Source organism: Podarcis liolepis (genome assembly GCF_965112155.1).
Source record: "Podarcis liolepis genome assembly, chromosome: 1".
Lineage (NCBI taxonomy): Eukaryota > Metazoa > Chordata > Lepidosauria > Squamata > Lacertidae > Podarcis > Podarcis liolepis.
In genome coordinates this window covers 97,691,868-97,719,775 of record NC_139554.1, presented here as the reverse complement: position 1 = coordinate 97,719,775, position 27,908 = coordinate 97,691,868, and the positions used below count along the sequence as shown (strand labels likewise).

Genomic DNA, 27,908 nt, shown 5'->3' with positions numbered 1-27,908 from the left:
TAAACAGCGTTAAACCAAAGAGAAAAACATTAAAGAGCTAAGAGCAGAACTGACTGTGGGCTCTAAAATTTAAAGGTTTGAAATATGTGCTGCAATAACTGTAAAGGCAGCTATAAAGTTCTATTTAAAAATGTTTTTCCTTTTTCTGTTTTCTTCATAAAGGATTCATCTTTTCAAGGTCATTACAACACCTTTTCCATCAATCAAGAGGCACACAGGCCTGCAATTTTTCAAGTTTTGATTAATGATCTCAGCACACGATAGCCAACAACAGAACCACTGCGCAAGGATAATGATGTACAACTCTGCAAGCTATGTTTTAATCTGTTAGCAAAGTCTTAATATGGTAAACACCTAACAATATTGTTAAGCAGCTGTAACAGTGGCCAAAAAAGGTTGGATCCTGTGGATATATGTGTATTTGACTCAAGCATCACATACTTACCAAACTAATAAAGTATTTAACAAATAGTAAATATTCAACTGAGTGGCTGCTTCACAGCTGAACACATTTAGGGTTCAATCACTATTGCACTCAGATTGTTATTAAAAAAATACTTGTCACCCCTCTTTTCACTGTATTCAGGCTTTTTAAGGTCTCTGATAACTTCATTTTTTAATTCAGTGGGGGCAGTTTTACTAAAATTACAGGTTTCGGTCAAAAAATCAAGCAGCAACTCCCCATTTCTGTTTCCATCAGTGAAGCAATCAGTTATGTCCATATCAGATGGAAGCTCATAGGACTTGTACGTTAGACCAGCCCCATCAAGTATCTCTTCAATGTGAGCAGATGAAACATACAAGCAGAGATCATTCAGAGGCAGGCGAGAACCGTATTTCTCCCAGAGCCTGGCCCAGCCACTGGTTCCTGCCAAATAAATCATATTGCAGTTTTATTTTCCTCGTTACTATTATTGCTGATTTATTAATCACCTTGTAAAGCACTTTCTCTTGAGGCAATTTACACATACAATAATTATAAACAGTTAAAAACAGAAACACAACAAATACATTTAAAACAATACTAAAACGCTTAACAAGCAGACACTTGTGGCAAAGGCCTATTTATGCAGCTTGGGAAAGCCTGTCAGAACAAAAATGTCTTCTATTGTTTATGGAAAGTCCAAATAGTGGTCACCTGTTGTTTCTTGTCATGAATGGTATTCCACAGGGCAGGGGCAGCCACACTAAATGTCCTGGTCTAGGTTAATGTGGAGCCTCTGAGCTCCCTGGAACTTGCAGTTTCGAAAGCTCTGTTCTAGGGCCTTTCATATGTGTTTGTGGGAGGGGGGATATTGGCTTGTTTTTATTCTTGTTTTCATTAGGTATTATGGGTTCTTATTTTGTATTTTTATGTGCTGAACCACTCTGTGATCTTTGGATGAAGGGTGGTATATATATTTATTTAAAAATAATAATAGCCAATCACTGATTATAGAGGGAGCTGCATGGAAGTCTGTGCTAAGCCCATCCTTTGGCCCATCATGGTAAATTAGACCAAGGCTGATAATTTTCCTAACCATCCAGAGAGAGGGAAAGATGCTTAATAGTGGTCATAGACCAGAGCCACTTTTGATGTTCTTGTCTTGTCACATGGTGCTGCAAGAGTAAACAATGAAATTACCATAGCTGCCCTACACATCACTGAAGGGACAGAACATTCATAGGGTGGGATGGGGGTGGAGAGGAGAAAACATTTAGAATGTCCTCTCATTATCTCATCTCTAGTCAGAAAGCAAGTCTTTGATTTTAGCAGGTTATTGACTTTCGTTTAACTCTTTTCAGCTTTTGATTCATCCTCTGAATCTGCAATCAAATCAGAAGTTGAAGTAAGGAGACGTTATTCAAGTTTAACTGATTAGGTAAACAAGCCCTTAGATTTTTTGCCTCTTCCTCGATATCTCATCAAGATATGTATGGTTGTCCATATGAGGAGAGGAATTTTTACAAATGCCAGCCATTTATGGGTCCAGTATGAATAAGTGAGTGCATGAACAAATTCAGCAGAGGACACACTGGATGCCAAGCTTGCAATCCAATGAAAACGTACTTCACAGAAATCCTCATTAAATACCACAGGGTTTGTTTCTGAGTAAACATAACTGCTGGTAGTAGCTTTTACCTGCTAGGGCGCAGCTGGGACCTCCACCATGGAGAAGCTCCCATCCTCCACCTGCACTTCTCTCTGCCAGCAGAAAGGCACTCACATGCCATCCTAACACCACCTGAAACCATCAGTGGTGAGGCTAGGATTGTTTTCAAGTACAAACCATGGTTAGACATTACAAGATAACTTTTCCCAAATTCTTGATCTTAATGAGGATATAGTTTGCTTGAACTACTGGTGAGTGCCGGCATAGGCAAACTCGGCCCTCCAGATGTTTTGGGACTACAGTTCCCATCATTCCTGACCACTGGTCCTGTTAGCTAGGGATCATGGGAGTTGTAGTCCCAAAACATCCAGAGGGCCAAGTTTGGGGATGCCTGGGTTAGTGGATTCCAAAGTCACTATAATATACCTAATAGTGCTGTGTGAATTCCCCTCCCCCATAATGCCAACAGAGATGAACTATTGAGAAATTATTAGACATTAGACTCTAATGTCTAATTAGAGGCAAAGCTAAAGTGGCTGATACATGAGTAGGACTCACTCATCAGTTTCAGCAATGAAGATTATCTGCTCTGTTCTGGTTGCTCATTTAATCCTGATATGATACTAGGCTAGCTCCCAGGTGATCTGTTTATGAAGCATTCATCCTAATATAGTTGAACAAAGTTTGTGGAGAGGCTATACACCATATGTTTATTGAGCAATTGTACTGGCTTGTTTGTGGGGAATTTATATGGCATCATGTCACAGGGAAGGAGTTAGCAGCCAGCAGCAGTTCTATTTAGCTGTTTGCAGCCTCTGGGAGCCCGTGACCAGGAGCTCATGAATAGGACTAGTAAACAGGGGTGTTTTTGAGGGCATCTAGCAGGGGAGTTTGAAGGGGAGGCCCAGAGTGCTGTCTCATGGTGCCCCTAGGGCCAAGAGACATGGACGGCAAGGGAACTGCTGCAGTGACTGCAACACCTGTGCCATGTTTCTCTTCCTGCCTGCGAACATGCAGAACTACACCTGTAGCAAGTGCAAGCTGGTTGCCTTGCTGGAAGACAAGGTACAGCAACTTGAGGCCCGCCTGACCACACTTTGAGCTACTGGGCAAGAAGAGGAATTTCTCAATAGAGAAGAGAGGACTATCCCAGAACAGCAATGCAGGAACCCATTGCTGGAAAAAAACTCCTGGAGGAACATAGCACAAAGAAGGAGGACTGTCAGGAGCCATACTGTGTCACTGGAGTTGTAAAATGGATTCCATGCCCTCTCCTCAGACACTGATTCCAGGCCAGAGGAGCAAGAGGTGTGTTGAGTGAGTGTATTGTACAAGAGTGCCAAATCTACCTTAATTGTGCAACCTGCTTGAATCTCATCTGCAAAACAGTAAGAGCCTAGAAGCTCCCTGCTTTTTGATGAATTGTTTTATTATCATTTAGAAATGCTTTCTGGGGGCTTGAACAAACCAACAAACTTGTTATGTCACAGCTCTCAAATTACTCATGGGTTAAGCCCATTTAAAGTAAAGAAATAGAACATTCAGCCAGATCCTATGGCTGCTTAATAGGAAATAAATCTCACCTGTGCAAGTCCGTGACCAATTAAAACCCCATTCATTTTCATGGAATTTTGTCAAGATTCAGAGAACTTGCCCAATGTATGCACATTTAAAAGAGGCCGCAGCTTAGCGTTGAGGCTAAGCTGCAAGGAAATGCCAGACCACTGACAAACAATTACACCGATTTAAAGCAGGCCAAAGAGAAGCAAGCAGCCCAAGACATCAAAGAGCTTTGGTGTCTATTCCAAGAAGTATGAAATGACAAGATTCTCTGACAAGGGACATCCATTATGTTCTGCTCATCTGTGAAGTTCTGGAATAGGGGATATCTCAAAATATAAAGAACATTTGGTAACCTTAGGCCAGTCAGATTGCATCCTACTGTGACAAGGGAGCTATTCTTATAGAAGTCTACTAAAAACTAGCATAAGAGACACAGATAAGATCCTGCGGATGGATATATATATATATCCACATGCAGGAACAGTGGGAAGTGAATTCAGGCTAATCCATTTATTTGGTGCCCTTGGTGGCATGATTCAGCATTTCTGATGTGAATCATTTATAAAAGGCCAAAGCCACCAGCCCCATTGGGTAGGAAAGCAATAAATTCAAGACTAATGAGGGCTTGCTGAGAGGTATGACTGCAAATCCCCATTGCTAATAAAGCCATTTGCCTGCCTTTTTGGAAAGCAGTATATCTTTAAACAGTTTCTTTCTGAAACATAAACACTCTGGCGGTTTAGAATCGATGCCGCACAACAAATTTGTCTATATTTCCCCCCACCTCCCTTCTCCACCTGGCGGAAAATGAATGCAGAGCACTAATTGCAGGAAATGTGCTGGTGTCAGTGTTCTGTGACTCAACACCATTTCTGAACGGAGCAATTATACACTACCTGACTGGCACATTAAAATAATCACTCCCTGTAGATGCAACATATGGCACTACTTTTGTTTTTCAATACTTTGTTGAGAACTGAATGTGTGGGGAGACTATTATCTTAAAAACAACACTACATAACTCTTCAGAGCTGCCTCAGTCTTGTTGACAAGCAGAATGTAGGAGGATCTGAAGCCTTTAAACCGTGTCCTTACCATTTTGCTCTTTTTAGCCTCTACTCCCAGTTTCTCATGAATATCCCCTATTACTTCTGTAGGGGAAAGTTTACACCGAGAAGAATCTGCTAAGAACTCCTACATGGACAAGCTCCGCTGAAAAGCACAGGAGTTGCCAAAGAACAGCAAGTCTTTCACAGGTGTCACATTGGTGAACTACAGAAATTGCTTTTATGTATTATTTAAGTGGGAGTATTATTTCAAAGATGGTTTCTTCTGTTGCTGTTTTTCCTATTTCACCTGGTCTAGTGCTTTTATTCCCTTGCCTTTCTTCCACTTAACCCCATGGTCTCCTTGGCAGCCTTCCCCCTTCCCCATTGCACCTGTCTTACCGCTCATGACTATCCATATCTCCTCTCCTGATTATTACTAGTATCTGAGCCACAAACCCACCCTGCTGCCCTTCTATATCTCCTTTGCCAAACTTACCCTAGGCAAGGGAAGCTGGTGGGTTTACAGCCCAAACTGAGACTTGGGCATCCTCTGGCACCAGTGGACACTGACTCAAGCATACTTTTTTTATGAGTATCTAAGTTTCATTAGGGCTTATTGTTTCACTGGAGGTCTACAGTTGTCACAAGCCCTCCCTGTTACCCCCTCCCTTGCTTCAGCATCCTGTACCAACCCGGCAGCAAAAGTGCCCTTGAGTTCTTCCCTTGGTGCTCAGAAATTCCCTGAATGCTTTGGGACCGATTTTAGGGACTGAAGAAAGGGGGTGCGACTATTATGCGGTGGTGACCATTATGCAGTGAAATACAGTACCTCAGCCTCTGCCAAAATGTAGATTAAACTTTTCAAATTTCTCTTGGAGTTAATTTTAAGTTTACTTTTGTAACCTGGTAAAGGTAAAGGTAAAGGGACCCCTGACCATTAGGTCCAGTCATGACCGACTCTGGGGTTGCGTGCTCATCTCGCTTTATTGGCCGACGGAGCTGGCTTACAGCTACCGGGTCATGTGGCCAGCATGACAAAGCTGCTTCTGGCGAACCAGAGCAGTGCACGGAAACACCGTTTACCTTACCATCGGAGGAGTACCTATTGATCTACTTGCACTTTGACGTCCTTTCAAACTGCTAGGTTGGCAGGAGCAGGGACCGAGCAATGGGAGCTCACCCCGTTGCGGGGATACGAACCGCCGACCTTCTGATCGGCAAGTCCTAGGCTCTGTGGCTTAACCCTCTATTACCTAGAGCCAATAACTTTTGAAATACAGAACTGCAACATCTCCTGGTTTTGAAATGGCTGTGGGAATTGGTTTGCTAGGTGGGACTTCTCCCTGGCATGCTCGTATTCTACGTGTGAGGATTTGGGGGAGACAACATGCAGACATCCCATCTTCGATGTGCAATCAGGAAAAAATGCAATCTGGGAACAGTTTAACCATGCTCAATGTAATGTGATGTATGTATGGCTCTTAGTTACATTTCCCTGTAATTCACACAATTGTGTGCTGCTGTGTTCCTGCCCCCCCCTATTCCTATGATAGAAAGGCAGCCATTTATATAAACCCTACCAAATTTAAAACAAAAAAATTCCTTCCAGTAGCACCTTAAAGACCAACTAAGTTAGTTCTTGGTATGAGCTTTCGTGTGCAAGCACACTTCTTCAGATACATGGTAACCTACCAAATTTATTATTTTAGTCACACAGTGAGCATTATGGAGGAGAAGCAGCCCCCAGTTTAGAGGCCCAGCTTTAAGAGCAAAGGGTGGCCACAGCTGCACCAAACATTTGTGAAGAATACTATCCTCCCCTTTTTAAATTTTGTACTATTAAACCGATAAACATTTTCAAAATGCTCCTTCATGTACAAGAATAAGAGACATTGATTGACCAGCCCAGGGGAGATAGGCAAGTTCCAGAGAAAGTACAAAGAACTAATTGCGGAGGAAGAAGAAGAAATCAAAGGTGCAACAGGAGGGGTAGAAGAAAAGACGAGTAACGGAGGACAAAAGGAAGAAGAGGAAGAGGAAGGGGAGAGTGGGGAAGAAGAGGAAGAAAGATTGTAATAGCTTAGGTAAATCATTTGAATAATTTGACGAATTGGAAACACTATGGCTTTAAAAATTTGGAATTGGAATGTCAACGGATTGAACGACAAGAAGAAACGAAATAAGGTGGAACAACTGCTAAAAAAGAAGAACTTAGACATAATTTGTATGCAGGAGACACACGTCGCAAAGAGACACAGAAGAATTCTGATTAATAAGAGACTCGGAAATGAATTCATATCCTCAGACAAAGAGAAAAAGAGGGGAGTGATACTGTATGTAAAGAGTAAGATCGAGGCCCAACAAATTTTTAAGGATGAGGACGGAAGAATCATGGCAATTCAAATTATTTGGCAAGGCGAAAAAATAGTAGTAGTCGGGATCTATGTGCCTAATGGAAACAAGACTGATTTCTTTAAGAATTTGGAAGAAATGCTGTTGGAGTTTGCGGACCAGAAGATAATCTTGATGGGTGATATGAACGGTGTGGTGTCATCAGAAATGGACAGATTGAGAAATAACGGCTCGAAAGAAGGGAAACTACCAAAAACCTTCTTTGAAATGGTTAAAAATTGTAATTTAATAGACACCTGGAGGCTAAGACATCCGCTAGAAAAACAGTTCACCTTCTATTCGGAACCAAATCAGTCATTCTCGAGAATTGATCAAATTTGGATTTCAAATGAACTAACGCCAAGAATCCTTCAAGTGGAAATTCAACCGAGAGTTATCTCAGACCATAGTCCCATTAAGTTGGAAATTAAAGGCTTTGAAGAAAGAACATTCAGATGGAGATTGAACGATTACCTCCTGGACGATCAAAGGGTGGTCCAGGAGGCACAGAAGAAATTGAAAGAATACTTTGAAGACAATTGTAACAAAGGAACGAAAATATGTACAGTCTGGGACGCAAACAAGGCAGTAATGAGAGGTTTCTTTATACAACAGAATTCGATCAAAAAGAAAAATAGAGAGAAAGAAAAGAAAGAAATATTAAAACAAATTATGGAAAATGAACAAAAGCTGATCAAGAAACCAAACAATGAAAGAGCTAAACAAAGTATTAAGGCTCTTCAAACTCAATTTGCAATGATGATAAACAAGGAGGTGGAATGGAACATCAAAAAATTGAAACAAAGGAACTTCGAATTTGCAAACAAATCAGGAAAATGGCTTGCGTGGCAGACTAAGAAAAGGAAAGAGCAAAATACAATAAACAAAATCGTAGTGGGAGGAGAAGAGATAACTAACCCTAAAGACATCAGGAAAGGTTTCTTGGATTTCTACAGACAATTATATAAAAGAAAAGAGAAGAATAACAGGAGAAAAATAGAGAGATACCTAAATGAGAAGGAGGTGCAAAAGATCCCGACAGAAGCACAAGAAAGGCTGAACACCCCAATCGATACAGTAGAACTGATGGCGGCGATTAAAAAACTGAAAAATGGAAAAGCCCCAGGACCGGATGGCTTCACAGCAAGATATTACAAAGAATTGGGTACAACCCTATCGCAACCATTGAGAGAGGTTATGAACACCATTCTAAAGGAGAGAGAAATCCCAGAGACGTGGAAGGAAGCATTTATAACTCTTATCCCGAAAGATGAGGCGGATTCAACCCAAGTAAAAAATTACAGACCAATCTCACTACTAAACACAGACTACAAAGTGTTTGCAGGAATAATGGCAGAAAGATTAAAAAAGGTTTTACAAGAAACTATTCACGAAGACCAGGCGGGCTTCCTTCCAGGCAGGCAGATGCGTGACAATGTGAGAAATGTTATAAATATTCTAGAGTACCTGGCTGCCAGGAATGAGAAGCAAGCAATGCTGATGTTCGTGGACGCCGAAAAAGCGTTCGACAACGTATCATGGGATTTCATGCTAAAAAACATTGAACAGAGGGAAATGGGGAACGACTTTCTCAATGGGATAAAGGCAATTTATACGGAGCAAAAAGCGAAGCTAATAGTAAATAATGTGATCACGGAAGAGATAAAGATCTCCAAAGGTACTAGACAGGGATGCCCATTGTCTCCACTATTATTCATTATGGTCCTAGAGGTGCTACTGGACTCAATTAGGAAGAAGGAAAGCATAAAGGGGGTGGCAGTAGGCCGAAACCAATATAAAGTTAAAGCCTTTGCTGACGATTTAGTTTTGATGGCGGAGGAACCGTCGGAAACCGCAACAGAGATACTGGAAGAAATTGAAAAATTTGGAGAGGTGGCAGGTTTTATAATAAACAGGAAGAAAACCAAAATTTTAGCTAAAAACATGGAAAAAACAGAGATGGAAATACTGCAACAAAAAACGGGAATAGAAATCGCCAAAAAAGTGAAATACCTGGGAATATGGTTAACGCCAAAGAACATTGATCTGTTCCAAAATAATTATGTTTCGGTGTGGAAGGGAATTAAGAAAGATTTGGAAATATGGAATAGGCTAAAATTGTCTCTCTGGGGAAGAATCTCAATGATCAAGATGTTAGTATTACCGAAGATGCTGTTCCTTTTCCAGATGTTACCAATTCTAAAAGGAGTGGCGATTTTCAAAGAATGGCAAAGAATGATCTCTAGATACATTTGGCAGGGCAAAAAGCCGAGAATTAAGTATAAACTATTAACAGATACAAAAGAAAGGGGAGGCTTTGCCCTGCCGGATCTGAAGTTATATTACGAGGCAGCATGCCTCTGCTGGCTAAAAGAATGGATAAAACTAAAAAATACAAAGCTCCTAGATTTGGAAGGATTCGATGCAAGGTTTGGATGGCATGAGCATCTTTGGAAAGAAAAGAAGAAAGGCTACGGTTCATTTGAAAACCACATCTTTCGCAGATCGTTACTGGAGGTTTGGGACAGATACAAAAATATATTGGAAACAGGGATCCCACATTGGTTATCCCCGCTAGAGGCTATGGGAGTTAAGAAAATTAATATGAGAAGCGATTGGGTCACCTACGCAGATTTGGTGGTGAAGGAAGGGGATAAGTGGAGGATAAAACCATATGAACAAGTAAAAGAATATGTCTATGATTGGTTGCACTACCGCCAAGTAAACGAAATGTTTAAAAAGGAAGAGAAAGAAAAAGGGTACAAAGAAAAAGATTCAAAATTCCAAACAGAAATTGTAAATAATGACTGCAAAATAATCTCTAAAATGTACAAAATTCTGTTGGAATGGCACACAATGGATGAGGAGGTGAAAGTAGTTATGATTCAGTGGGCCAAAGATTTAGGTTACAACATAGATTTGGATGATTGGCAAAAAATATGGAATGAGAACTTGAAGTTTACCGCATGTGTTACACTAAAAGAGAATACAATGAAGATGGTCTACAGGTGGTATATGACACCAGTAAAATTATCAAAAATGTACAAGACTTGTAACAAGTGTTGGAGATGCAGGGAGAAAGAAGGTACATTTATGCATATGTGGTGGGACTGCAGAAAAGTAAGGGGGTTCTGGGAGCTGATATACAATGAACTAAAGAAAATGCTAAAATATAGCTTTGGTAAGAAACCAGAAACCTTCTTGCTGGGGATAACAAGAAGGGATATAAGTAGGGGAGACAGCAAACTGTTTCAATATGCGATTACCGCTGCAAGGACATTGATAGCTCAAAGGTGGAAACAGGAAGAGGTCCCGAATTTGGAAGAATGGAGGTCAAAATTAACTGAGTATGCAGAACTGGACAAATTAACGGGAAAAATTAGATACCAAAAAGATCATAGATTTTTAGAGGACTGGGGGAAATTTACGGAGTATTTGGAAAATATATGTGAGGATGGAACAACGCTAGTGTGTTTCAAAGAAGCTTTGTGAATAATAGGGAATATTACCAGAAGGTAAATAAGATTAGAAACATAAAACATAATGGAAATATTGTAACAAAGGAATGTGAGGATAAGATTTGAACTTCGAATGATTGCCAGAAAAGTTGTGGGAGGTCCAAATAAGACAAACAATGTGATATGTAAATGATATGCTGAGTGGTTTTTTTTGGAAAACTTTAATAAAAAGTTCAATGCAAAAAAAAACATTTTCAAAATGAGAGATAAAATTAGGCATGCATTTGAAGAACGCATAACAAAATCATATCTGTTATGTCTAGTAAAAAATATGCCACTGTTGTAACCGAATAGGACACTTCAGGCACAAACTAGGCTATTCAATCACTTGCTAGGTCCATTGAATTTAATGGAAGAGTTTTTCATACATGTTTAACTCGCCCATTGAAATCAGTGGAACTTGAAAACGGTTAACTTTGGCTGGTTGTACACATAAGATGCCCATTAGGCACTGAAACCTGCTGTGTGTAATCTGTTCAATTTGCTCTGCTGCCTCGGTACTATATCCACATGAACATATAAATGCCACTTCCTCTGGTATTCTATTTTGCAATTGACTTGATCACAACTTTCTTATTCAGGTGTCAAATACAACCAGCCTAAAATGGGATTCTTTTTTTTTTTTTACACTGTATCGCAATATTAAACAAAATGGGCAGTAAACATGGGCAATGAGCCAGCAAAATAGCACAACAGAGCTCCATTGTAGAGATTTACTTAATGCCACATGCAGTCAGGTGTTACGACATGTGCTATTCTGAAAAATGTGCAGCAGATTAATGGATTCATTAAGAACAATTGGGTTTCTTGCATGAGTTGAGATTTCAGATTTAGTGCCTATTCTGTTTGCAACATTTGTTGTGACATTTGTGTGCAGTTAGGGGAGGGGAAACGGAGACATTCTGCAATTAATGGAACATTTTGGGCTGTTGTTGTCTGCTATGAACTTTATAAAGCTATTTTATAACTCTGTGAATTCTTCTAATGTTTATATAATTAACTCGTATCTCTGTGATAGACAACTTCATTACATTCCATGACATCCAAAGAATCAGGGACCTTCTAATGAGGGCAACACACAAACCAGTGCATGTTTACTCAGAATAAACATCCACTACATTGAATGGGCCTTACCTCCCCTGTAGTGCTTAAGCGACAGTCTTAATTAACTCAATGGCTCGGTGCAATTCAGGGATAAAAAGTAAGCTCTTCCTTCCCCATTCCTAGCTGAATAAACTGATAATTCCCCATCACTCTTCTAGATTGTAACTGACTCATACACAATGCAACAATTTTGCAGAGGTTCAACATGTGTAGCTTCTGTGCCTGGAATCTAGAAATCCTGCTTTGTGTTCCATTCTTTAAAAAAGGGTTCTCTTACCTCAGTTTTATATTATAACGTATTATCAGTGCTTTTTTTCTGGGGGGATGCAGGGGTACGCATAACCCCAAACATTTTGTGAATCTACGTTTGGTCTCATTGAGGGGCAGAATTTTGATATGAGTAGGAAAATGAGAGTACCCCTAAACATTTTTTTTTTAGAAAAAAAGCACTGCATATTATAACTGTAATAAATAAATGTGTTTGTAAGAGATACGCCTTGTTTAGAAGGTAGAAAAAGACACACCTCCCCCACATCATGAGAACAGGTATCTCCCCACAAAGGAGATTAACTTCCACTTTAGCCGCTAATTATGTGGTACCAATACCAGAAGAAATATTGCATGGATTTGTCGAACTCATTGCATATCATTAATCTATGAAGCTGTTCATGATGCTACAGAATAGACATGCTAATTCTATGCACCATTAAACTCCAAGTAAGCTCCATTAAGCTCAGTGGGACTTATATCCAAGAAAACATGCACAGGAGGAGGCTGAAAGGGCAGATTAACACAAGTATTTTAAAATCCTTTTTTTAAAAAAGTAGAGTTTGGGTGTGTACAATTGACACACATGTATAATAGTCTATTTATGTGGTCAAAAGTGTGTTGAAGACTGGGATAGGGGTGCATAAATAGATAAGATTGTTTAAATCAGAATGTTTTTATGGTGCATTTTAATATGAGAAATTTTTATATAACTTGTATGATAATTAAATTTTTGTATTTTTTAATCTCTGAGAAATAGATTTGTATAAGCAGCTGGGTCTTGGTGTTCCATTATGAAAACAGACACATTCATAGGAAATCACATAGAAGTCTAAATTACAACCTTGAAGTGTGTAAGAAATGTACTTGGTAGTATTTATTTATTTAACAAAATTTATACCCCACTTGATTGTAATAATACACCCAAGCAGTTTACAAGTAATATTAAAATTCAACAAAAAACACTTAAAGCATTTAAAGATAATTAACTGTAAAAGGGGCTGTGTGTAAGCATCTAAATGTCTGGATAGCCGTGCCTAAACGAAAACGTTTTAAGCAGTTGCCAAAAAGATTGCAGTGAAGGCACCTGCCTGATATCAATAGGCAGTGAGTTCCAAAGTGTAGGCACTACCGCACTACAGATCAAAGAAGTTGAGTATGGGATAACGTGATCCGACAAGTAAACTGGTTCCAAGCCTTTGGGGCTTTATATACCTGTAGTTACGCCTTGAACTTGGCCTGGTAAGAAAATGGCAACCAGTGTGAACCTCTGAGCAGAGGTGTTATAGGCTGAGTGGGCCTTACTCCTGTCAGCAACCGCACTGCAGCATTCTGCAGAAACTGCACTTTCTGGAAGCAGAAAGTAAGCTCTGCATAGAGCGCATTGCAGAAATTCAATCTTGAGATTACCAGTGCCTGAACTACTGAGATCAGTACTTACCTGAAACAAGAATAATAAGGAGCTTGGCCCCAGGTTCCAAGAGGCTGTGGAAAAACCTGATGGTAGCTGGGATGTCTTTTACATAATACAGCATCTAGAAAATATAAGGACCACTTTAATGTAGAATGAGCTCACTGAAGCTTTTCCGTGAATGCTCCCATTTTTGTGTGAAATGACTCAAATATACCCAAACCATAAATGTATTTGTGATGTGTGTCTAAATGATACTGCGTACACATTAGAGCAACTACAGTAAAGTAGTATATGGTAGTATGTATTGTGCTAAATGTGTAGGCAAGTAGCATCATGAACCGGCAGGACAATGGAGAGGAGGGAGGGGATCCTGGTGAGGGATGTAGCCAGGACTGGAACACACTGGGACAAGGTGGGGAGGGGCAAGGAGAGGTTGGTGTAGGAAGTATTCACAGGGTTACGGAGGATGGGGTGGGGATGTGGATCAGTGCACAGGAACCAGAGCAGCAGGACCTATCACCAGAGCCAGAGGAGCCCCTGTCTCCATGAACACAGCAGGCTCTAAGGCAGTGATGGCTAAACTCGGCGCCGCACCTGTTTTGGGACTCCAACTCCCATCATCCCTAGCTAACAGGACGAGTGGTCAGGGATGATGGGAACTGTAGTCCCAAAACAGCTGGAGGGCCGAGTTTGGCCATCACTGCTCTAAGGTATAGGGAGCTGCAGGAGGCTGAGGCAGGCAAGGGCCCATAGCTGGCCAGGTGGAGCTCATTAGCTCTGGGATGTGTGATTCCTCAGCTGGAGTGGGCTTGGAACAGGTGAGGGTCACATGCCTCATCAAGCCCAGATGCTGCAATCAGCAGGCAAGGTAGAAAAGGGAAGCTGAGGCATTGTTTCTGCTCAACTCCCCATGTTGCTGGGTCTTGACTTGCATGTTCCTGCACTGTGATTTGGGTGTGACTCTGAACTGTATTCTGACTACAGCACTTCAGACTTGGCTACTTGGATTGACACTGGACTGCATTTCCTGAGCTTTCGAATTTGCTTGTGTGGCTCGGTCCCTGGACTTGGACTTTGGACTTGACATACTGACTTGCTGCCAGGTAGGCCGGGGGTTCAGGACAGTACATGGATTAGGGGTCAGTGTTGGATTGGGAGGGGAATGGGGTGTGCTTGTAATATTGGAAGTGAGTAGTGTTCAGGTGGGAGAAGGTTGTAGAATTAATAGCAATAATAATAATCTGTTACTTATACCCTAGCCTTTTGCCTGGGTTGCCCCGGCCACCCTCGGTGGCTTCCAGCATAATAAAAGCACAGCAAAACATCAAACATTAAAAATTTCCCAATACATGGCTGCCTTCATATGTCTCCAGAAAGTTTGTGTTTGGCATATGATGAGAGGGTGTTGCACAGGGCAGGTTCCACTACCAAGAAGGCCCTCCGCCTGGTTCCTTGTAACTTCTCTTCTCACCCTCGTCCCTCAGAAGGCCCTCGGAACTGGATGGATAGTGTTGGGTAGATTGTGACGGATTTAGCAAGTAGGGGCAGCATTTGGGGTAGATGGGGAGGGTGGATTTTGCTTAGGTACATTTAGAAGCATGGAGTTAGGTAGGGGTGTTTCTATGGATTAAAGCAGCATCTAAGAAAGTATGTAACTGAAACCACATGCTTCTGAGCACTGAATAATTCTGCAATATATTATTCTGTTATTGATGATATTGTTGTATCATACACACTTGCCTCTTGACTGGCTATGCTAGAGCTGGCAATTATTCTCGTACCTGGTGGTGGCAGCAAAAATAAAGAGGGTTTAAAATATCTAGCAGAAATCCAGCCCAGGGCGGTAGACCTCAGAGAGAGGTGAAGCAGGGAAGCTGGGGGTGCAACTGAGTTTTGTGTCAGAGAACCGCATAGCTGAGGGAAAAGGGGTGCAGCAATATTAAGCTCTACTCACTTTTTATTCAGATGCGCTAGCTAATGCAAAGCAGAGTTTTGTCCTTATTATTCTACAGCAAGTTTTGCATGCATTCTTTGTTTTCTTTGGGCTTGATTGTTTGGAACAAATATATTATTGCTTGTGAACAGAACAAACTTATAGAATACAAGGGACTGGAGCTCCGCTTTGAAATTCAAGTGGTATTATTGCACACGAAAGGTAGCATGAGGAAAACGGTTGTCCCAACAACCACAATTGAGGCCTCCCTTTACCTGGATCATGTGGATGAAGTTCCATTTCTTCACTTCTTTGCTTGCCTTCATTCGACTTTCATATTCCAGCGAAGTCTCCTTGTGCCAAGAAAACTTTATGTTCTCAAGGTTTTCTGTCTTTGCTACTCGTTCTAAAATATGATAGCTCCACAGTTTATCTCAATTGCAAATACAGAATAAATTTCCATTTCAAATTTTAAAGCAGCTGAAAGCCATATATTTTAAAAAGCACAACGCGCTGGTGTCACTGGCGGGACCAGTCTTGAGCTGCCAGGTGCCACCTTCCATTCACTCACTTCCACAGAGCAAAGCAAAGTGGAAGGAACACTTTGGAGCAGCATAAATCATACGGCTGTTTCAGAATCTGTCCCCAGTTCCATCCTCTCAAGTAGTTTGATGAATCCAATCAGGAGGAAAATATGTTCTTATATATACTTGCTATTTTATATCTAGAACTCAGATTCCAGGGTCACTTTTTAGATTTACAGGACAATGTAGAAGAAATATCTTAAGGCAGTGGCTGGGTTGTAGAGTACAGCTATCTGGACAAAGTGAAACAGCATAAAATGTTACTTGGTTCCATGGGAGAAATTGAAGCAGATAAGCCCAATGGCAGCTACTTTTGATATCCACTGATAACATTGGCTAGATTGTGTATAAGGTATTTTCATATATTATGCAATTGGCTTTTGATTCCCCAGAATCCATAGGAAACTTAACCCCATTGTGCCTCATTTTAACTCCTCATGAAATCAGTTCTGAATTAAGCATAGTTGTGAGCACTGAATGACAGAGGTGGTTGCTGTGCTTTCCTGATTTGCAGAAAATACTTGCTATTTCTCTAGCATCCCAGGCTGAAAGCATGACATATGGCATGCTCCTTTCTTGGTGCCCCAAAAGTTATCAGAAATAAAGAAAACCAGGAACCTGTTTCACAGCTACTTGAACCCTGTTCCAAGCTTTGATTCCACTGTTTCTTGGCAGAAAGTCCCCCAATAGCTCTAAGGGCCATTTCCATTTATAGTGGTATAGTGGCTTTGTTTTCTGGACTTTTTCTTTTTTGCATACTCTCTGTCACATGATGTCATCATTATTCAGTTAGCATGCCAGAATACTGTACTTAAAAAAAAGAAAATCTACCACAAGAAATCTGACTTTTGTGAAAAAACTGGAATGGATCCTCAATATATCCATTTGTGTGACTAATAATAATAATTTTTTATTAGCATGTGTGCAAGCATTGCCCTGGTTTCTATGTAGAGGGGATGGCTGATGAGTGGTTTGGGAGATGTCTGTTTCATGCTGCTTCCCTCTGGCCAGTGCAAACTGTGAATTTGTGAGCTATTCAGAGGAGAGAGATGGCAGATAGGAATGATGGTGCTGAGTCAAAGTACTGCCTGTGAAAGCAATCATTAGCTTCAGACAAAATTTCATCACAATAACCAGGTTCACCATAGCTCAGGTTGACCCATAGTTCGTCTTCTAATTTCCTGTACTCCCACAATAATAGAATTCGGGAATACTAGACACTAAACACACACACAAAAAGCTACAAAATTGCTATCCTCATTTTCAGCTCTGACATTTAATGGCTGGAGGAGCACAAGGATACACAATGGGTGTGACTACAGCCAAAAAACCTTTCTCACAGAAACAACCATTAGTGTGCATAGGAAAGCCCCACCCTCACTCTCTAATGTGACCAAAGGTGCAAACAATCAGCTCCAAATTCAGTTTTTACATTGGATCAAACAGCAACTATAGCAGCACTGTAAACAGAGAGTGTGGAAAGGCCCTTGTGTTCAGGGTGATTAGGTGGCATTGGTGATTTGTTGGAGAGATTATTTGGCATCAAAGCAAGTGTTATTCCCTCACTTTCCAATGCAATTCCCTGTCACTTTCCCTATAGCAAAAAGTCCAATGGGGGGGGGGGGAGCAGGGTTTGCTGCACAAGACCTCCCAGTCAGCTGTAATTATACAACCTGAATTTGCCAGAATATAATTGAATCCCACCTGAAAAAATTGACAGTCTGGAGGTGCTCTAAGGGCTTTGTATACACATATAGCATTCAAACACATCGTGCTTTGGTACAGCTTTAACTTAGCACATCAAATCAAAGTCTTACATTTTTCAGGGCTCCGATTAGGAGACATCCCTGTGAAATAGATGAGAAATGTTCCACCTGTACTTATCTCTCTTCCTTTGCATTCCTTCTTGGACATGGCTACCACTTCTGAATGCTGCGGCTGTTGCTCAGTCCTCTCTTCCATTTATCAGTCTCTAGCCTATACGACCACAGTTCAAATCTAATTTGCTATTTTAAACTCGGAGATCATTGAGCAGTAATCCATATCAGCACTGAAAATAATCTGACTCAGTCTGCTTCTATTTAATCACTAGACAGTCTGTGAGGAGACATCAGGAAATGAAGAGTAGGGAAAGAAAGCTAATGCCTGTCAATGTGGCTTCCCTATGCCAAAAATCAGAATTGGGCTAATGACCAAAGAAGTTTAGAAAGTCCACAAGACAATGGCCCTTTTCAGGTGTTCAGCCTGACCATGGGAAGGCAAAAACGTGTAGCTTCTTCTGCCAGTGGTGTAGTAGGGAGTGGAGGGCTGCAGGGGCAGTTGTCCCAGGTGCAAAAATGTTAGGGGGCACAAAATTTCAACACCTGGTGCTGCCTCAATACAGCTGTGCGCTTCCATCGCTGGGCTGCATTGAAAAAGGCTTCTCTAGGAAGGTGACCTCTCCAGACTATGGAACAAGTCTTCCTTTCTTATCTCTGTGGCTGCGATCTCCTGGGTGACTTGGACACTGTTAGGCAGTTGAATGTACTCCATCCATTTCTATCCCCAACCCACCCCTCTGCACAGCCCTGGGCACTTGGCAACCCACGCTATGCCACTGACACCCGCAGCCCTGTCTCCAGCTTTCCCTTGAGTGCTGGCCCTGTCCCACTCCTGCAAAAGTCAGGAGTAGAAGTGGGGCTAGCACACACAGGGACACTGGGGGTCAGGGGTGGCCTGCATGCTCCTGTCCCACAACTCTCCTTTGGTGCTTATGTGGTCAGGCTGAACATCTGAAGAGAGCTAGTATCTCTCAGGTCCACTTCACATGGAAATACGCCTACTTTGCCAAGTATACAACAAATTAGCTTCCCATTATGAACACACGTGTCAAAACAGACATGTGCTTTCATCAGAACTGGCAACATACATATTGTGTGCGTTTATATCCATCTAGGAAATTAATATGAAGTAGCCCTTCACTTCGGAGTGAGTTCAAACCTAACTTTTCAGGCAGTTGCAGTCTATTCCTCTTAGTTTCAGCAGCAAGTGTCTTCGCTTGTACTGTTTCCACTTCTGCTTCAGAAGGGATTAAGCTATTGTTGCTCTCCTCTGGATCACTGCCATGCTATCAAACGATAGCTACCCCATTCCCTTGCAATAAAATTGGGATGAATGAATGCTCCCTGGAAGTGTTACTTCCCGGGATGAGAATGATACAACAGATAGGACAAATTATCTGGCAAATTATTTTGTACTCTGCTTTTTAAGAAATGAAACCAAGAAAGCATAAAAGGTAAAGGGACCCCTGACCATTAGATCCAGTCATGACCAACTCTGGGGTTGCGGCACTCATACCTTTGTAGGCACTTATTTGTTCAGCACTTGGTTCTACCACATCGTTACAAATGACGACTCCAGGATATTTAGCCCGTACTTCTGCAAGAATCTGAAGGTCAACTTCTCCTAGGACACAAGAAAGAAAAAAGGGGGGCGGGGAGAATGAGAGGGAGAGCTGCCACTATTTGTAACAGGACTTGACATATATTACTTGGTTTAGCAATGTAGATGGGTTGGCAGAAGGCTGATCTGGTAGATCTCAGAGTGATTTGTGGCATATTGACCAATGTATCTGACTCCCAAAGGTTTAACAATAACAGCAACAAAAGGCTCCCCCCCCCCAAAAAAAAAAGATTGTTGAAATGAATATTTGGGGGTGGAGGGGAAACCAGGAGCGGTGTGTGTGTATTAACAATGAGAACATTTCTGATCCTGTAAACAAATTCATGAGCTGAGCATGTGCTCAGAAGCACACTGGTCCTTAATTCTAAGCATACAGAAGTTCCTGTGCCTTCTGTACAAATACTATTCTTTCCTTAAAAACAAAACAAAACTCTGTACTGATATAAAAACCTGTTCCTCCAAATTTTAAAAAGTCACATTTCTATTGTATCGTTCCCCATTCACAAGTAATCAACTCACCACCCCTACCAGGTTATTATAAACCACCCCTTCCCCCAACCCCTTTGATTTGTAGCTTAATCTACGACCTTAATTGAGTTCAGTTAGTTGTTTATATGCAAACAAGTGCTTTGGGGGATTCAAGAGCTGAATATGCGGCAGCCTGCGCTATCAACAACTTTCAAATTAAGCTATAGGAATTATTTAAGCTCTCCGATACAATTACCTTAAAAAGGCTATCACTATGTTCACCATTAAGATTCCAATTAAACTTTTCAAGGAAATGGATTGTTTATGGCACATTTGCTGTTTTATAGCACAGCAAATGCCTTTTGTGATTGGAGGGTGTGAGTTGGCAACATTAATAAGATAAAGGGTGAAAACAAGGCGTACTTTCTTTATGGACTGGCATAACACATTCTCACTATTAGTTATTGCCACTTATAGTGAGACTGTCTAAAAGACGCTGCTTTTATGGATTTTTACTGTCGGGTCCTTCTCATACCAAGAGTCAGTGATAACGCTGCACTAAGACTGATGGATAGCTGCCTTTTGGTAGCACACCTGAGTTTGTTTGTTTTTTAAGATTAGTTAAAATAATGGAGAATAAGCCTATGTATGGCTAACAGTCATGGCAGACAGATACATGACTCCATAGTACCTGCTGCCACACTGTGGTGAGTAGAGCTGTTTCCCAGAACAAGTAGGGCTCTCTGTCAGGGTTGTTCAGTCACTAAACTAGTGACTGTGTAGTAGCAAAAACCTTGATATGTGCAGATATCCATGTACTTTTTAATTATGGCCCTGTAGCATGGGTATTAATAGCAGGGCAACAAAAGTGGATTTTGTGAGCCCTCCCTCACCAATACGTTTCTACTTCAAGCCTAGAGGGACTATCACCCACCTTCTATTTCACAATGGTCCGAGGGCCTTGCTGCCCCTGCTAAATTTGAGCACATTTCTTATAAACACTAACTTTGTGTGAATACCTGTTTGGACATTTGGATTGTCTGTATTAATTTATGTGTTTAATGCTCCACCTCAATCACTGAGATCCTCTGATATGGCATTTCTTGTGGCTCCTCGTGCCCCCAGAGGTTTTGGTTGGCCTTTACTAGGGAGTGAGCCTTTACTACTATGCCCTACTAGCAAAGGTTCAGCAGGAATCATTCCTGCCTTCTTACAAATCCACCTCATAATTGTGTTTAGACAGGCCTCTGAAATGCACACCTTCTTTTGGCCAACCTGTATTTATGGATGGTTTTTAAAAATGATTTTTTGTATCATTTTAACTTTCATATGGCGTACACTAACTACTTGTATTTTTAAAAAAACAAAAGTGCAGTTTATAAATATTTAGATAAAATAAAGATGGATGTGTTAATAGTAATTGTATTTTTTAATGTGAGCTGATGGGTTTCTTTTTTCTTTCCCCTCTCTGGTTTTCTTTCTTTTTCTTCTTTCTTTGCTAAATTCAGTATTTAAAATAAAAAAAACCATTGAAAAAAGCTTGCACAGTTCTGCAGCAAATGAGTATGACCACCCTGAAGGATAGTGTGATCTGATATCTAGTTGGTTATCACCAGAAAACAAAATAGTGTATTAAATGGCTCACTTTTCTGTCTCTTCCCCATCTTTGCCCTCACCACTCACGCTACTGATAAGACAATAATGGCACAAGTTGATTAATTTACAAATTAAGCTGTTTTAAGATCACAGTGCAACATACAATTTTTAGTGGAGATTGCTCAGTCGGTCCTTTTCATATCCCCTCTGTGTTCTGGACATTTGGTCAACTAGTATAATATTTGGTAATGGAAAAGGAAATGGAATCCAAAGTCAGATATGATGTACCCCGATCCAATGCAGAATTAGGTACATCAAACCTATTAATTTCAGTGGGTTCAACAATGCCCAGCTCTTACTATTATTATATATATGTGTATGTGTGTGTGTGTGTGTGTGTGTGTGTGTGTGTGTGTGTGTGTGTATATATATATATATATATATATATATATATATATATATATCCCGCTTTTCACCATCTAGGTCTCAACATACAAAATGTAAAACCTTAAAACTGTAAATATACAAAGGATTAGACTGGATGTCATTCTGTCTTTTTCTTCCATACAACATATTGTAGAGATAATCCTATTGCTTCTGGTTTTATTGACAACTACCTGGGAAACTAAACTGTAAATTAAATGAATTATAATCTGTTATATACATAATATAAACCCGTAGTTCTAATAATTAAATGCATTTCTTCATACTTTACTTACCTGCCCCACCACCAACACTTAGAATATTGATTGTAGATTTTCCACTGCCTATACTGAGGAGGTAAAGAGTGCATCTTTTTAAAACAGTAAGATATCAGTAGGTATTCAAAAAGTTCAATGACATTCATTTTCAGAAATTTTCAATCAGTTCAGTTTGACAGAATCCAGAAATGGTCTTGGTCTAGTTTAGCAGAACCCAGGATGGGCCTATATAAATGAAAAGGTGGAGTTATGAAGACAGGAGCAGGTTTGGGTCTCAGTGGTTTGTTCCAAAGTGCACACTTTTATGGGGCTTCCATATACTAGGATACTATGCTTAGACAAACTGTTGTGGTTAGGGCATTCAGGTCCCCTAAGCCAATACGCCACATGTGTTTATTTAGCTTCCACACATGAATCATCAATGAGGTTAAATTTTTTATTAGGGTTTTTGTTTTTGTTTTGCAAAGGAAAGTACATCCTGATAAATCATGATCGCTGTTCATTATTGTATGTGAATACGTGGAAGTTGAGCTATATTTACATGAGAGCAAACAATAAGATCTCTGTCTTCTGCTAGGCAAACCCTATCACAAAGAAAAGCTTTCTACTGGGATGTCTGAAGTAAAACATTATTAAAGATCTAGAGAAGGGGGAAAGGAGGGAGGGAAGGAGAGAAACAGCAGTCTGATACTCTCCAGCAGTTCTTGCAAACCTGGCTCTGTTGCACACACAAACAAACATCATGTATGCCAGAGCGTAACAATAGTTTGTCCTTCTGATAAGATGCCTGATGCTTTTACCTTGATAATATGCCTGGCAGCTTCTTCTGAATGAATTCCAGCATGCATTGATGCTCCGTCGAATTCTCAAGGAACAGACGAAAGGATTCGACATAGTGGCTATGGTCAGAAAGCAAGCTTCTCATAGCCATGGCAGAATACCAACCTAATTTTTTTAAAAAAGAAGATATATACAGCAAAAGCAGAGTTATTTAGCTGCACTTTGAGTAGGGTGAGGCACAAAGAAAAGCAAAAGCAAGGCTACAGAGCAGAGTCGGCAGTTCTCCCACGTCAAGGACTGCTTAGAAATGTATAGCTGCCAAGTATTACGCAAGTAAGTAGACGAAAGCACTTACTAAAGCAGCATATCGGCGTTTTTATCAGACTTTGAACAGAGACCTTGACCGCAGCAAATAGCTATTTTTTTTCCCCAGCCTGTACAGAGCTGTGGAGTACAGCTCCTTTGTAAACGTAGCCACTGCTGTAAGTCTGAGCAATAAGTGATTTCTATCAGGAATCATTTCCGTGGCTTCGTTTGCTGAATCTCCAAGGTGACATCTAAGAAATGGCGGGTTTTGTTTTGGTTTTTTTTTTTTTTTGTTTACTGCCTAGCTAGAAAATATGTTTTATTTCAAAATTGAATTAGAGTCTTCTCCCTAAAGAGCTGGAACCTATTAAAATAATGCCTAGGTAAGCATTTACTCTGAGTTTTAATCATGCTCACACAGCCATAAAAAACTCAGCATTTGGTATAGTTTCAGCAAATGATAAAAGACCTGTAACCAAACACTGGTTGATTAGTTGAAATCAATACAACAAATTGCACTCTAGTTGCGCTTGCTTAGACTCCCTGGCATCCTCCATTGCTACAGTCGTCCCCTTTCTCTCTACTCTCTACCACACACAGTCCCTTTTATTTAAGAAACTTTTCTAAGCCCCCTTTTGATTGCCTTCATCTCAACAAGTTCATGTCTCCTATATCCCTCATTCTCTTCATTTTCCAGTCATTATTTCCCCCAGGCTGTTCCATGTTACAACCTTCTTTCTTGACCATATAGTGGTACCTTGGGTTACAGATGCTTCAGGTTACAGACTCCGCTAACCCAGAAATAGTACCTCGGGTTAAGAACTTTGCTTCAGGATGAGAACAGAAACCGCGTGGTGGTGCAGCAGCAGCAGCAGCAGCAGCAGCAGCAGCAGTGGGAGGCCCCATTAGCTAAAGTGTTCTCATGTTAAGAACAGTTTCAGGTTAAGAATGGACCTCCAGAACGAATTAAGTTCTTAACCCGAGGTACCACCGTGCTTTGACTTGGCTTCCCAACTTCATGCAAATGAACTAAGGCAGGGGTAGTCAACCTTTTTATACCTACTGCCCCCTAATGCATCTTTCTTGATAGTAAATTTTCCTTACCGCCCACCTGTGCTCAATGGAAGGAGGATTTAGCTTGTGCCATAGAACCCCCTACCACCCACCTAGAATCCTGAAACGCCCACTAATGGGCGGCAGGGACCAGGTTGACAACCCCTGAACTAAGGGATGGTTTGGGAACCAAGTCGGGTTCAGGAAAGTATTAACTTACCACCAAACGATCCACTTGCTGTATATTTTGTTTGTTCAAAATGACATTTTCCACTGCTATTTTTCTAGCCCTGGAAAGAGGTGCCAGAACTCACCATGAATGCCTCCCTTGTTCCCTTATAATGGCAATGGTTCCCACCTAAGTGGTGCTGGAACTGAGTTCTGGTGAGTTCCAGTTGAAGAAAAGCGCTGACATTTACAGTGTACAAATGTATATACACAGCTGACTTGGATAGCTAATCTTTCCTCCCTGTGTTCATCCCCAACATACGATGAGGCAAACCAAGAAATACACAGACACAATAGCACTAGTTCCCATTACCCATTGGAAAAAGTACTGTTAGCACAACAGAAAAACTACTGTGAAGAAATTCTCGGTACCGCTAATTCATATGGTATTCTGTGTTGGGGCAGGCCTGTACATATTGCAGCCTACCAAGCCAAACACAAACTGAGAGCAAAATTTTAAAGTTTTTTTTTTTTTTTTGCCAAGCACATAAATCTGAATGTACACAAGTTCAATGTGGGCTTACTGTACATGACACATTGCCCTGTGTTATCAAAGAGCAATTCTGCCCATGTTTATGCAATCTTCTGCTAATCAGCCTCTTCTGTCTTTTAGAGGAAGTTGGGAAGAACTACGTGGCATTTCAAATGTTTTACAACTACTGTGTGTGCTTTAATTTCCACAAAATAATAATAAGAAACCTTCAGTCTTTCAAAAATTCACATATTAACGGTTGGTCTGTATCCTTCCTTGGATTACACTCCTATGTATATTCACTGTGGAGAAATTGAGTAAATTATTTCTGGATTCAGCCTGCACATATAGCAGCAGTTGTAATTTTATTTATAGGTTGGATTCAGTAGGCTCTAACTACAATGAAACATGCAAAATTGGTTCCCGTGTGAAATCATGTATATGAGTTCTTCACCAGCATTCATTATTACAAGGATGGTGATTTAATTTGTTATTCTTCTAAATGCATATGCTGTAACATTTTGCACAGCCTTCTCCTATACAAATTTGCTCAGAAGAAAGCCTCTCTGAGTTCAGTAAGATTTACTTCAAAGTAAGCATGCACAAGATTGCAGCATTTTTGTTCTTTTTTGCCACACTCTCTCATAAATCAGAGGCCTGGTTTAAAGCAGTTTTGCATCAGTAGTTATAAAGTGGAACTGTTTACATTTCCCCATTCCAGAATTTAAACTGTCAAATAGCCAAACAGCAAAACCCCATAAACACTGCGGATTAAAAAAAAAAAATCTGGTTTCAAAACAAACCCTACTTGAGGAACTTTAGAACAATTGCAACAGGAAAAAAAAGTTTTAAGATAATGTTCTTTTGGTTTTGAGTAGAAAAACACAGTTTCTTTCAGCTTTTACTTTCAAGGACGTTAAGGACAGTGTTTGAAAATATCAATACAGTACTTACATGTAAAAGTCTCTGCCTTAAGGAAGTGCTAGTTTCTATTTGTGGGTGTGTTGCAATATTGTAGTTAGCAGGAAATGGATTCTGTTACAGAGCAAGCATATTTTACAAGCTGACTCTATCTCCACCCACAAAATCAGTGTCTTGGCAAGCAGGGTATTCCTGCTCAGGAAAGAAGCAGGAGCAGTTCTGAGTAGGACTGAAAACTCAAGTGCTTTCATTTTCACTAATGTAAATCTGAAAATATTACATTTTTATATTACTGTATGGAGAGAATTCAGCTGCAGGCATTTAATTTAAAAAAACAAAATGTGCTTACTTTCATAACAGAATATGACCCCCCCCACACACACCTTGTAAAATTCTGCTGCCCAGGCAGAATTTTTTGAACACATCAGAATATTTAAGCAGTTATAGGAACTTTACAGAAATCTCCAAGGATCCAGCTAGAAAGAGACTTTGTTTACATTTAGTAAAATTCCCCACCAGCAGTTACCCGAGGAACTAAATTGTGGACACACTCATGTGGATGCCACTTCATATGAGTTGCTCCTCATGTGAGGTGGTTTCACAGTTTTGAATCGCCATCTTTACTATGCCATTTGAGCCTAGTGCTCATTGCTTTTTTGCTCCTTCCCAAAGTTGATGGCAACATGCTGAGGACCACTTTGTGGGTCCCATGCCCATTCAAGAATTGCAGGGATGTTCAAAATGACGGTTTTAAAAACCATTTCCCGAATTTGCCAGATCCATTGCTATTCTTTAAATCAGGGATGTGGAACCTCAGGCCTGAGGGGGCGCCAGCTTCCGGAAGTATGGTGACAGCCATGGTGGCAACAGCAAAGGCCATGGCCACAGTGGTGTTGAGGCAGAGGCCGTGGTGGCAGCAGAGGGGGGACAGTGTTGGCATTGAGATTAGCCATGCAGGTAGGCCTCAGGTTGCCATGGTCCGAGCCACAGAAGCTAAGGCGGGGGGGCAGGGGGGCGTATGGTGCAGGGTGTGTGCATCCCGATTTACCCTCCCGAAAAATTGGAAGGTATGCTGTTACAGTAAGTAGATTGTGACCGCACATCAAAATCTTCTAATCTATGCTGACTCTGACATGGATCTGTTCTTTTCTTTGTGTCAGAGGGTCACTAATGCAGCTGCTGATAAAAACGGGAGCTTAAACACACAGCTTCCTTTTTTTTTTTTTTTTGCAGCAGTCCTGTTGAAGTAGACATCTAGTTTGGTCCTTGGAATGGTTCAAATGTTAAATGTGAGAAGCAGAAGCACAAAGAGTCATGTTCTTGCTTGTTTGCTTGCTTCCACTTGTAAATGTGAAGCGAGATTTATAAGCACCACTTCATATGTTACTGTAGAAACGGGGGAAGCAAAAGTACAAGGCACTCAACCTTTTCTTTCAGTTTCTTGAATCAGCTCTGAGAGAAAAGCAGCAGACAGAAGTAGAAGAGGGCGCAATTTTATGGAAAGTAAGAGTCAGGTCTCTCTCCCCACAACGCCAGTAACTATAGTAGAGGTTTTCATTTGGCTATAGATGCTTGTGTAATATTAGTCAATAAAGCAAGTAAAGCCATCCATTTTCAGAACCTCCATCCAACTGAATGGGGTGTAAAACTGGGAAGCTGGCATAAATTCTTGCCACATTTGAGCTCCATCACCACTTGTTTCATGACCAATTCATTTGGTCTCTCAACTCTGAGGACTCACAGTGGAAACTGCTTCCATTAAAAAAAAAAACATGATTTTTTAAACACACTCATTTCAGCTGTGCATGTCTATCAACATACAAAATGTATTTATAGATGGTGTGCTACTTTAGGGTACAAAATATGTGCTTGCTTTGTCTCCCAGGGCTACCAAAATTCTCATGCCCTGGGTGCTCTAGCAGTCTGTTGCCCATCTGCACTGTCTTTTTCCCCTTTATCTTCCATTTCTCAGAAGTGAGTAAGCATCAGTAACTTTTACAAGCAAGGCTTTAAAGGCCAAATGTGA

General features: G+C 40.7%; 1 protein-coding gene across 1 annotated transcript; it reads right to left on the bottom strand.

The window, feature by feature from the left end:
• Positions 1-133: 133 nt before the first annotated feature.
• On the bottom strand, positions 134-26,040 carry LOC310703020 (histamine N-methyltransferase-like). Its single transcript, XM_083495000.1, has 7 exons — positions 25,916-26,040; positions 22,923-23,067; positions 22,141-22,193; positions 19,253-19,360; positions 15,608-15,738; positions 13,427-13,520; positions 134-868 (listed from the first exon to the last, which is right to left on the bottom strand). Exons 2-7 carry the CDS (start codon positions 23,051-23,053, stop codon positions 513-515), a joined length of 873 nt encoding a protein of 290 aa, XP_083351126.1. The 5' UTR covers positions 23,054-23,067; positions 25,916-26,040; the 3' UTR covers positions 134-512.
• Positions 26,041-27,908: the final 1,868 nt, after the last annotated feature.

What these genes read in the sequence shown, in the direction of transcription:
- LOC310703020 (XM_083495000.1), bottom strand. Translation starts at nt 23,053, where the DNA reads ATGGCTATGAGAAGCTTGCTTTCTGACCATAGCCACTATGTCGAATCC. An exon ending in CTGCCAGGCATATTATCAAG is followed by an intron (nt 22,194 to 22,922) that starts GTAAAAGCATCA and finishes TTACCTCCTCAG; the next exon opens with TATAGGCAGTGGAAAATCTA. An exon ending in AAGTGTTGGTGGTGGGGCAG is followed by an intron (nt 19,361 to 22,140) that starts GTAAGTAAAGTA and finishes CTTGTGTCCTAG; the next exon opens with GAGAAGTTGACCTTCAGATT.